Raw genomic sequence first — 11,424 nt, forward strand, 5'->3', positions numbered from 1 at the left:
TTATCTCCAATAGAACGTGTATGGGAATATCTGGGACACAAACTTCAACAGCCTACAAGTTTGTACGATCTAGAGGCTCCGTTACAGCAAATGTAGACTGATGTGCCGCAGATACCATACGGATCCAAGCTAGAGGCGGCCCAACAGGGTACTAGAGCTTCCATGCCTGCCCGTATCACATCTTGTATCTAAGCTAGAGGTGGTACAATAAGGTATGAGAGCTTCCAAGTCCGTTAGTGTCACATCTAGCATCCAAGCTAAAAGCGGCCCAACAGGGTATTAAAGCCTTTATCACATCATAATTCCAAGCTAGAGGCGGCCCAACAGGGTACTGGAGCATCCCATGTCCACACGTATCACATCTTAATTCTAAGCTAGAGGCTTAGTACCAACAGGGTACTAGAGCCTCCATGCCCGCCTTGTATCCAAGCTGGAGGCGGCCCAACAAGGTACTAGAGCCTCCCTTCAAAGGGGGCAGTTTCCTACAATAAATGATCTCTTTGCTCTGATATTGTATCCACTTACTTCGATCATCGTTACAATCACACAGAAAGTGGCATTGGATAACAACAACTCTTTGGCGCTCGATTCTTTTTCTTCTAACAATGAGTGCATATGCACCCAACTCCCCATTCCCGCAAGGTCACCTCTGAAAGGGCGGCATGTGGACAGCAACTCATCTCTGCAGACTATGTATGTACACATCTAGAGAGCACAACAGCAGACTGCAACGGTCTGCCTGCTGACTTTCAAAGATGACCGTACGGTAAGGGGGACCCGGGTGCATATAAAACATACATCCCTGGACTCCTCAGACCTGACCTGTGAGCACCATAAATTATGGGTGATAACAGCTTCCCTTTCAAGTGTGCATCCAACTACTACTGTTTCAATGTGAGGTTCAAAATTCTCAGTGAATTGACAATATATCTTCCTAGGCGTTGTGGATTTTCCGCTATATACAACTGCAATGCTACAAATCACGATCCATTATGCGTCAGTCATGTTACTGATTGCTACAGCTGTAGCTCCAGATCCGTTATGTAGCTGTATAGAAGAACTATAAAAATTGGCACCAGTATTCCTGGAGCTTCTGAATTAAGAAAATAGAGTTCAAATAGCTAAAAACATCTATTACTACATTTATCAACACAGGATTTTGGACTTAAAAAATTAAATGATAGTTGTAGGAGTTGGGAAGTTTAAGTACCAATAGATACTCTATAAACGTGTAAGGTGCGCCCATACATCAGGTTCATGCAGCTTGTCTGTGCTCGAAAGAGAATAGCCAGAAATCCTTGTGAATAATCAGATATTTGCAAAAATTGTTCTGAGGTGAATGTGTCTTTTTAATATATATATTTTTTTTTTGAAAGAGCCAAAACAGGTTCATAAAACTGAGGGGGTCGTTATACTTTCCAGTAACTCGCTGATGGTCTCAGCGAAGAGTTGAGAGTTTTCGGAAAGATTTTCCTGGGAGTCCATTAAAAAGTTATGCGAGGTGGACACTGCGGCCTCCTGTTCCGACTTGGAGTCCGGCAATGGAAATTCTGCCATGGCCGCTTCCTCGCATTGTGCAGACTCAAGATTACTTGGACTACAACTAGTTGGAAGAGCTTGCTCGTCAGAGCTATCATCAAAATGTAAGCCGTCCAGGATGCCCGTGGCAGCGTCCAAATGTCCATTGCTTGAAAATAAGTCATAGTCTTTGGATGAAGGACCTGCAGGTTCTTCACTAGCTGGCTCTGTGATGTCCGCTGTGGCAGAGGTAGATGGTAAGAGGCTGGTTGCCGATAGCGCAGAGTCCTGATCGCTACTTTTAGCAGGCGTAGCAGCATTTTTGTCACTGGAAGGGGTCTCCTCTGCAGTTGGCGCATCGCTGTCGCTGTTGATGGTAATAATAATGGGAGAGTCAGCCGAGGAGTTGGTAGGATGTTCATGTCTACGCTTCTTCTTGTGCTTCTTCTTCTTCTTCTTCTTGTTGCACTTTGAGCCTTCTGTAGCTTTCCCTTCATATACAATTTCCACGCTAGGGCTTCGCGTTTTCTTCCTCCGCTTTGGCTCATTTGAAGATGTTTCGGTCAGATCATCCTTGTAGCTTCTTGGATTCCCTTGCATAGCCTCCAATTCCCGTTTTTTTTCCTCTTGCCTTTCCAAATGGCGGGTTTTGTACTTCCTCTTTCCACCGGGTTTATCGACTTGAAAGTTTAACCCAGATGCATTTGTTCGGCTACGTGAACGGCTCCTTGAGCGATTTCGGACGTGGTGATGCTGTTTTGCAGATGCCATGCCCTTTTTCCTTCTCAAATCTCTTCGCGCAGAGTAAGACTGCACACGGTACTCCGGACTGGAAGAAGGTCTTGAATAATGACCCTTACCACGCGCGTGTTTCCTAAATGACTGCTCGTAGCCATCTCGGACTCTGTTTCTGCTGTAGTAAGTGTACTCCCATTGATAAGTGCTCCGGTAGTTGTCTGCAGTATAGTCGTTGTCACTATCACGGCTCCGCGATCGTCCTCTGCTAAGGTTTCTACTTGTAGAGCGAGAACCACCTCTCTCTCTTGAGCTTTCACTAGTCAATGACACAGTCCGACTTCGCCATGATGAACTCCTGTCTCTAGACCTCGATCTCCTTTTTTCTCTCCAGGTTCTGTGTCGGCTCTTATCTGGAGACTTTTTACTTCTTGGGCTGTTTTTGCGGTGCTTTCTACTGCGACTTTCATAAGCCTTATTGCGAGAGGACCGGGAATAACAGTCTGAGCTTTGAGATCGTGTCCTACGTCTTGAAGATTCATTGTTGTGTGAACGCCTTTTATCTTTTCGAGACTCAACGACATGCTTCGAAGAGGCTTCATTTGGCTTGGGTTCCTTTTTTTTGGAAAGGGATTTTTCATCTGATGTGTTCTGCTTACGGCTAAATTTCCACGTATCTTTCTCACTTGAGTGTGATGACAAAGGAGAGGAGGATCTACTGGACCCACTACTATCGATTAAGGTGAACGGCTTGTCTTGGGGCTTTTTAGTCTGCTCAATCTTGACTTCGCAAAGGGACCCTTCTGAATCAGAAGACAGTTCTACAAGTTCTGGGGTTCTTTCTGCCAGAGGTTTAACAAAGCCAACTATGACACAGTCATCTACGCAAACAGTCCGGCCCTGTCGATCTTCAGCGGCACTTTTGGCATCGTTGCCAGTTTGAATACTACTTGTTGGCTGCTCATCGGAGATATTTGTTGTCCAAGATACTGTCTGATCTACAGAGGTATAAGAAGGTCCGGGCGTCTCGTCATCCCATGGAGTTTGTCCAACATCAAGAGAAGATGAAGGCACATCTGGCTCCCTAGTACTTACTTCATCTGGTGATATTGTAATAACCGAGGACTCCGACTGGCTTCCTTCTTCATATGAAGGAGCAGGACAGTCATAATTAGCATGATGATCGTATGCTTCGATATTGTAAGGACAACGTGCAAAGCTGATGAATTCATGAATGAAATGATCAGTACGGTGAAGAAAGAAAGGCTGCAAGTCCTCTACAAAAGCCTGACTTTCCATGTCATACAAGGTCACGTTCCTCATAATGATGTGTTGTACAATGTTCACCAGAGAGCCGTGGGAGCCGAACAATACAGTCAACTCCCGTTTCAACCATGGAACCAACCGATGAAGGCATGCAGGATTTCTGCAGAAAAATTCTGCCGATATATCACGGTAACGACCTCCATCTTGGATATTCCGGACCCGCAATCCGGCACGATAAAGTGCTCTCCTGAAGTTTATGAGCTCCTGCTCTTGAATCTGCCTCATAGTCCGGCCTTCGGTACTGGCCTGTCGTCTACTGGCCAGCCTTCGCATCATCTGATGAATGTCACTACCCCTCTGTTGTGAGGACACGTTAGAAATCCCCTCAAAAAGAACGCCATTGTCCGGAGGGGAAAAAGTTCTCCGAGAAGAGGATCTTAATGTACGCAGGGATAAATAATTATCCCTTGTCATAGTGGTACGATAACGAAACCTATGGCCGTCGGGACTGCCGAATGAGCCATTTAACGTGGGTCTCAAGACATACTCTTTAAAGTCATCTTCTGCACGGACGCTATGAAAAATAGAATTGAATGGCTGCTTGCACAGGGGACACTCCGCTTTGTTCTTTGCCCATTCCTGGATGCATCGAAAGCAGAACCGGTGCAGGCATCGGTCAAGGTGGGAAACGTTATCGAACCGATCCAAGCATATGGGGCACTTCGAGTCCGGAGAGGCATCACTTGGAGCTCCTTGGCTTTGCAGTTTACTTGTACTAGCCTTTGGCGTAATTCCGCTATCCACTGCAAAGTCATCTGTGGTCGATGACAGCACCTGTAAAACAAGCAGACTACATGTTAACAAATGGACTTCAAGGAAGGTCTAAGGGTGGCTTCACATCTGCGTCACAACTCAAGCCGGAAGGTAGGTCACAGATGTGTCTTTTTCTTTAGTCCATAAGCCGGCAAACCCCATTATAGTCAATGTCCAGTCCGTCCAGAGATGGAACCATTCAGCTGCAGGGATTCCACCTTTCCTGCTCCCTGAAAAAAGAGCAAGAAAGCAGAGTCCCCAACGCAGGTGTGAAATCACCCTACTGTTACTTTACAACTGTGCCACTGGCATAATTCCTCTAAGCATTATGGGGGCAATTAAGAAAAAATAATTTAAATACTAATAGACACTTTATTGAGTTTATAAAAATCACCATGACAAATATATATATATAAAATATTCACATATTAAAAATAACCCATCTTACCACCAGGTGGCAGAAGCGTTCAGTTCAACACCGGCACCTACAGCACATGACTCATGTCCTCGAAACAAGAGGACTGGCAGCATTTCCTGCTGAGCTCATGATGACAGCGGACATTTAATGGCGTCATTAACACAACGCTGACTGACATATTCTACGTTCATCAGGACCTCAGCTAGGAACAGCTTCGCTCCACAGACATCATCCTGCTCACATGTGTCCGTGCAAACACTAGATGGGCAGGTAAACTCCAGGGATCGGGTACAAGGTCCATCCAGGGACTTTCCATTAGTTATACGCCAATATGCCATCTACATTTTACAGAGTTCAAAAGGGGCTTTCCAGGACTTACAGGGATTTCCCAGACAGTGCCAGAGTGGAAGGCGCTGTGCCGACACCTGTGTAGTGGACGTTGCTCGTAATTGCAGGCAGAGTTCCTATTGATTTCATTGAGATTCCAGCCTGCAATTACAAGCACCAGCCACTACACAGTGATCAGAGCAGTAGCTTGCGCTCCAACCTCCGGCACTGACAGGAGGCGCTGCCTGAAAAACCCCTTTGCCTACTGATGACCTATCCTACTGAGTGTGTGTTTCCACTCCATCTACCATGACAGCGGGTCAGTGAACAGCTGATTGCCACCAGTTGGGGTCCCCCATTCAACTTTTGATTGCTGATCCCGAGTCCAGGGAATTAATAGTCGACTGCCGTAAAAGCCCTTTAGGGTGGGTTTACACGTCTGACACAGAGTCACGAGGTTCTGCAAGGCGCTATAGTGATCAGAGCTTACATTGTCTCCATGGGGGACGTGAACTAAGGTCAGAACCGCCGACTACAACAGGGTCTGGGGGATCTCAGTCATAATGGCCATCATTTTACTGCAGGACCAATCAAGTGTGAAGAGGCAGGCCCACGCACCCGTAGGGGAACACAACGAAAGTGGAGGAACGGGGGTAACAGGGGGTCCTGCGCACCCGTAGGGAAACAGAACAAGAGTGGAGGAGCAGCGGGCCCCGCTCGTCTGTAGGGGAGCAGCCCAAAGACAGAGGAGCAGGGGGCCCCGCTCGTCTGTAGGGGAGCAGCCCAAAGACAGAGGAGCAGGGGGCCCCGCTCGTCTGTAGGGGAGCAGCCCAAAGACAGAGGAGCAGGGGGCCCCGCTCGTCTGTAGGGGAGCAGCCCAAAGACAGAGGGCCCCCCTTCCCGTAGGGGAGCAGCCCAAAAACAGAGGAGCAGCCCAAAGACAGAGGAGCAGGGGGCCCCGCTCGTCTGTAGGGGAGCAGCCCAAAGACAGAGGAGCAGGGGGCCCCGCTCGTCTGTAGGGGAGCAGCCCAAAGACAGAGGAGCAGGGGGCCCCGCTCGTCTGTAGGGGAGCAGCCCAAAGACAGAGGAGCAGGGGGCCCCGCTCGTCTGTAGGGGAGCAGCCCAAAGACAGAGGAGCAGGGGGCCCCGCTCGTCTGTAGGGGAGCAGCCCAAAGACAGAGGAGCAGGGGGCCCCGCTCGTCTGTAGGGGAGCAGCCCAAAGACAGAGGAGCAGGGGGCCCCGCTCGTCTGTAGGGGAGCAGCCCAAAGACAGAGGAGCAGGGGGCCCCGCTCGTCTGTAGGGGAGCAGCCCAAAGACAGAGGAGCAGGGGGCCCCGCTCGTCTGTAGGGGAGCAGCCCAAAGACAGAGGAGCAGGGGGCCCCGCTCGTCTGTAGGGGAGCAGCCCAAAGACAGAGGAGCAGGGGGCCCCGCTCGTCTGTAGGGGAGCAGCCCAAAGACAGAGGAGCAGGGGGCCCCGCTCGTCTGTAGGGGAGCAGCCCAAAGACAGAGGAGCAGGGGGCCCCGCTCGTCTGTAGGGGAGCAGCCCAAAGACAGAGGAGCAGGGGGCCCCGCTCGTCTGTAGGGGAGCAGCCCAAAAACAGAGGAGCAGGGGGCCCCGCTCGTCTGTAGGGGAGCAGCCCAAAAACAGAGGAGCAGGGGGCCCCGCTCGTCTGTAGGGGAGCAGCCCAAAAACAGAGGAGCAGGGGGCCCCGCTCGTCTGTAGGGGAGCAGCCCAAAAACAGAGGAGCAGGGGGCCCCGCTCGTCTGTAGGGGAGCAGCCCAAAAACAGAGGAGCAGGGGGCCCCGCTCGTCTGTAGGGGAGCAGCCCAAAAACAGAGGAGCAGGGGGTCCCGCTCGTCTGTAGGGGAGCAGCCCAAAAACAGAGGAGCAGGGGGTCCCGCTCGTCTGTAGGGGAGCAGCCCAAAAACAGAGGAGCAGGGGGTCCCGCTCGTCTGTAGGGGAGCAGCCCACAAACAGAGGAGAGAAAAGGACAGCCGGTCGTGGCTGAAGTCTAAGATCACCTCCTATCGGCAGACAACACAGGAGGTGATCCCTGCCGATCCCAAAAACCACGCTCTACGGAGAACGTAACTCTTTATCACTGGAAATCACCGACATACATGACAGCCGGCAGCATTGACCCTGGGGGGGGCGCTCTACTTGGACTGCGGCAGAACACTGAGGCCACACCCCGCCACCCCCGATGGCTGCACATGCTCTCATTCCCTGTCAAAAAGAATGGCGTAATCCGCAATGGAGGCTCAAAATCTCCAACACACGTGAATACCGCCGGGCACCCCAGAAATAATGATGTCTCTGACTGGGCACACTGCTAGTTCAACAGAAGACTGCGGGCAGGAGCCCCCTGACTGACTACAGCTGACTGATCCCGTCGGCGCCTGCAGTCACTACAGCCCCCCGCCCCAGCGCGTACACAGAGCCCCCACCGTACTAGTATACATACCCGGGACGCCGTCTCCTCCTTCCTCCCCGCTCTCCGCCGCCGGCTCCTCTTCTCCCTCATGCTGGAGCTCCGCAGATACATATGACGGACGCTCACATATCCGCTACACTTCTACCACACAACAGCCTCCAGTCTCCGCCCCTCCAGGAAACGGACCGGGAAGAGCAGGTATGCCGGGAGTCAGGATAGAGGACAGAAGCACGTCGTCAGAAGAAGACTGCGCTCAGTGCCCCCTGCAGGAGGGAGGTCTTACCACTTCCTCGGTGCCAGAAGTAAAGATGGCGGACTTCCTGAGGCGCGTGTGTGACGTCACACGCGGTGGTTCTTCCCGCCTCTTCCGTCATGGCGTTGCCATAGTGACAGACAACAGCGAGCGGCGGTGGCTCGTCGACGGGCTCATGATTCTCCTCAGCCGCAGGGCCCTGGAGGGGCTCTACTCCCTGGTGAGACCAATGGCGGGCAATGCTTCCTCACAGTCAATGGCCGGGATCCACAGCAGATACCGTCCATAGCATGCTATGGGAAACTGCTTCTTCCTGCGACGAGCGGAAACCAATTGTCATTTCTGCTCGCAGAGGAAGAATCGCTGCATGCTGTATTTTTGCGCAGATGGCCTCCGTTGTGGAAGTCCATGGAAGCCGTCCGACCTGCGGTCCTTCCGCCATGACACTGTGGAGAGGTCACGGGTAACCGTGCCATGGCTTAGCGGCGGCACGGGAAGGGTAAACATTTGGACAAAAAAAATCTGTACTGCGCATGTCTGACGGCGAGCGTCCGGGTCCGTCCGCAGTACTGATGAAAGCGAAAGAACAGAGGTGCGCAGGCTCGCCGGCCGCGGTCAGAGACGGAATCCGCTGCGGCTTCAGACGGCCGCGAAATACGCAGGATCCGTTAATTTCAGTGGGTTTACTCACATTTGCGCACGCATTTCTATGTATATTTGTGTTCACAGGGTCCCTATAGAAGTCCATGTGGAGCGGCGGAGATACGTGAAACACTGCGTAATTGCGTTGGGAAAAAGAACACATCCGCTGTGTCTTGTTTGCAACTGAACACAAGAAAGCGCTAAAGGTGCTGCAAAATACGCCGCGCTGTGCGCAAAAAGCATGATTCGTTCCGCAAATACCCAGCGCTCGGGCACGCACGAATACGTGGGAAGCCGGCCTAAGACGAGGGCACGCGCGAATACACCAGCGGCGGAGCTTGTGAGCGAGGCAAAATACATTTTTGTTTACCGTTTAAATTTGCGCTATTGCGTGTGGTAAAAATAATCAGAAAGAGCGGTCCGGCGAGATCGGTTCTGGCGCGCAATATTATAATCCCGCTGGTGAAAACACGACGACTGAAGTCAATGGTTTCATTTTGTCCCGTTTTGCGGGCGTGAAATCATTTGCGCAGCGGATAGATCTCGTTGATCTCAATCGGTGTATTCACAGCTGCATATTTTTCTCGCGTGAAAAAAGAGATCGCAGCGCGGGCCATCGTGGGGCGCAGTAACCGCCCGGCGAAATACGCAGGAAACCCGAGGATCCGCTACGTATTTATGCATCCAATCCGTAGGATCTTAGCCTTTTTCTTCTGTTACGTGCGCACCCACGCATGTAAACCTCGCGGTACCGGCGTATCTCAGCCCGTGAGATCGCTGCATATTTAAAGGGGTTGTCCCGCGCCGAAACGGGGTTTTTTTTTTTTTCAATAGCCCCCCCGTTCGGCGCGAGACAAACCCGATGCAGGGGTTAAAAAAAAAACGGACAGTGCTTACCTGAATCCCCGCGCTCCGGTGACTTCTTACTTACCTTGTGAAGATGGCCGCCGGGATCTTCACCCTCGGTGGACCGCAGGTCTTCTGTGTGGTCCATTGCCGATTCCAGCCTCCTGATTGGCTGGAATCGGCACACGTGACGGGGCGGAGCTACGAGGAGCCGCTCTTTGGCATGAGCGGCCCCATTCAGAAAAGAAGAAGACTGGACTGCGCAAGCGCGTCTAATCCGGCGATTAGACGCTGAAAATTAGACGGCTCCATGGAGACGAGGACGCCAGCAACGGAACAGGTAAGTGAATAACTTCTGTATGGCTCATAATTAATGCACAATGTACATTACAAAGTGCATTAATATGGCCATACAGAAGTGTATACCCCCACTTGGTTTCGCGGGACAACCCCTTTAAGCACACGGCACCCTTAGCCCACCGGCACACGGCGGGTCGGACCCCGCATGCAGGATTCCCACAGCAGAGTTCGATCCGGTGACCCTAGCGTACCTTTTCCCACCGTCTTCTCCTCTGCTGCTGATGTGCCGGCCGGCGCACATGCGCAGTACAGAGGGCGTTGCGCCGTTGCTATGGCAATAATGTGGCTCCTGCGACTATTCTGCAATGATGATTGCAGGACAGGCGGCTTCCATGGACTTCAATGGAAGCCAGCCGTGTGTGGCCGGTATACTGCGATTCCTTCCCCACGAGCGGAAAATCGTATTGTATGCTATGGGCGGTATTTGCTGCAGAATCCGGAGGTGGACGCCCGCTCCGGATCCTGCAATGTATATTCACTCGTGTGCAGGCGGCCTTAAAGGGGTTCTGTAAGTAAAAAAAAAAATAAAAAATCCTCTACTTACCTATTCCCCCCTCCCCCCTCTACTCCTGGCTCCTCCAGTCTCCATGTCAAGTTGGAGGGTCATGTGACTCCAAGCATCGATGACTGACCAGGGAAAAGGTTATGAAAGGGGTAACAAGAGCCAGACTTAGTGCAATGACTAGTACATGCCCAGATTCAACATCACTGCTGAAGCAAGTGATTGGCTGCATCAGTCACATGACCAATGACACAGCATGTGACTGCTGCTGGAGCTTCCAGGACAGAATTGGCTGCACTGGATTGGGAGGTGGGGGGTGTTTAACCGTGAGCATTGTTTATTAGTATTTTTTCTTTTAGCCCATTCCCTGCATTTTTTTTCTTTTAGTCTCGGCAAACCCCTTTAACATAACATTTTTGATGCACCCAATTCTGTAATGTTTCTGACAATTCCTTCTCCCTCTAGATTCTCCTGTGTATTGTGCTCATCTCATGGGGCTATGTCCTGTATGCAGCAAGACTGGCAGCACTACGGCAGTTACAGGACCAGTACCCAAATCAGATAATAACCTGACGGCGCTCCCTACTGGTTGGACAATTACTTCGCACCTCAAGTCCCAAGATTCCATCCCATTATACTCCAGCGTGGAGAACACGATGAAGAGGAGCGTCTCATAGTGCTGGTTCTTGCCCTCGTCGCTGCGGACTGACGATGCTTCGTTGTCAAGGAAGCTGCATTGTTTGTCTGTATAAATTATATTTTTCTTTTTCAGTCTAAATCATTGAGACTAATTTAAACGACCTTTTTCTAAAGTACACAGAAAAAAAATCCGCTTTCTAATAAATATTTTTTATTTAATTAGTAAAAATAAGTTTTCTATTGATATCTTTTAGACAGGTAACAAATGTATAAAGCAGCTCTTCACATGTCATGTATACTACTATACAGTTTATTTAAAGTGACAGAACCATCCGATATTAGGGCCCATTTACACCAGCAGATGATCCCTCAAACCATAGTTTGAGCAACAGCTGTGAGCGATCATTTTGCATAAAAATTGATATTTAAGTAGCTACCTAGCTACTTAAATACCAATTAAGTAGGCAAATGAAGCCTTTACTGAATGCAGTTAATAGCCCCAGGGCTCTTATCTGCGCTCAGATCCTTTGTTCTCCATGGGGAAACAATGCTATCAGCACTCCCCCATGGAGAACTGCTGATAAAAGTGAGTGATTTTTATGTTGGACTGAATTTAATGATCAGCTGAACAGCAGATTATGGGCGCACATTTACATGCACTGACGATTGC

At 50.6% G+C, this 11,424-nt stretch overlaps 2 protein-coding genes across 2 annotated transcripts; one reads left to right on the forward strand and one right to left on the reverse strand.

Moving 5' to 3' along the window:
- Positions 1 to 399: 399 nt before the first annotated feature.
- TOPORS (TOP1 binding arginine/serine rich protein, E3 ubiquitin ligase) lies at positions 400 to 7,696 on the reverse strand. The gene is made up of 2 exons (XM_066604369.1): positions 7,543 to 7,696; positions 400 to 4,353 (listed from the first exon to the last, which is right to left on the reverse strand). Exons 1-2 carry the CDS (start codon positions 7,621 to 7,623, stop codon positions 1,390 to 1,392), a joined length of 3,045 nt encoding a protein of 1,014 aa, XP_066460466.1. The 5' UTR covers positions 7,624 to 7,696; the 3' UTR covers positions 400 to 1,389.
- Positions 7,697 to 7,845: 149 nt separating this feature from the next.
- On the forward strand, positions 7,846 to 10,966 carry SMIM27 (small integral membrane protein 27). The gene is made up of 2 exons (XM_066604373.1): positions 7,846 to 7,985; positions 10,581 to 10,966. The coding sequence occupies exons 1-2, from the start codon at positions 7,941 to 7,943 to the stop codon at positions 10,686 to 10,688; spliced, it is 153 nt and encodes a 50-aa protein (XP_066460470.1). The 5' UTR covers positions 7,846 to 7,940; the 3' UTR covers positions 10,689 to 10,966.
- Positions 10,967 to 11,424: the final 458 nt, after the last annotated feature.

This window comes from Eleutherodactylus coqui, chromosome 5 (assembly GCF_035609145.1).
Source record: "Eleutherodactylus coqui strain aEleCoq1 chromosome 5, aEleCoq1.hap1, whole genome shotgun sequence".
In the NCBI taxonomy this organism is placed as follows: domain Eukaryota; kingdom Metazoa; phylum Chordata; class Amphibia; order Anura; family Eleutherodactylidae; genus Eleutherodactylus; species Eleutherodactylus coqui.

Coding starts and splice junctions, on each gene's coding strand:
- TOPORS (XM_066604369.1), bottom strand. CDS start 7,623: ATGTATCTGCGGAGCTCCAGCATGAGGGAGAAGAGGAGCCGGCGGCGG. Junction 4,354..7,542: donor AGGAGGAGACGGCGTCCCGG/GTATGTATACTA, acceptor CTTGTTTTACAG/GTGCTGTCATCGACCACAGA.
- SMIM27 (XM_066604373.1), top strand. CDS start 7,941: ATGATTCTCCTCAGCCGCAGGGCCCTGGAGGGGCTCTACTCCCTG. Junction 7,986..10,580: donor TGGAGGGGCTCTACTCCCTG/GTGAGACCAATG, acceptor TTCTCCCTCTAG/ATTCTCCTGTGTATTGTGCT.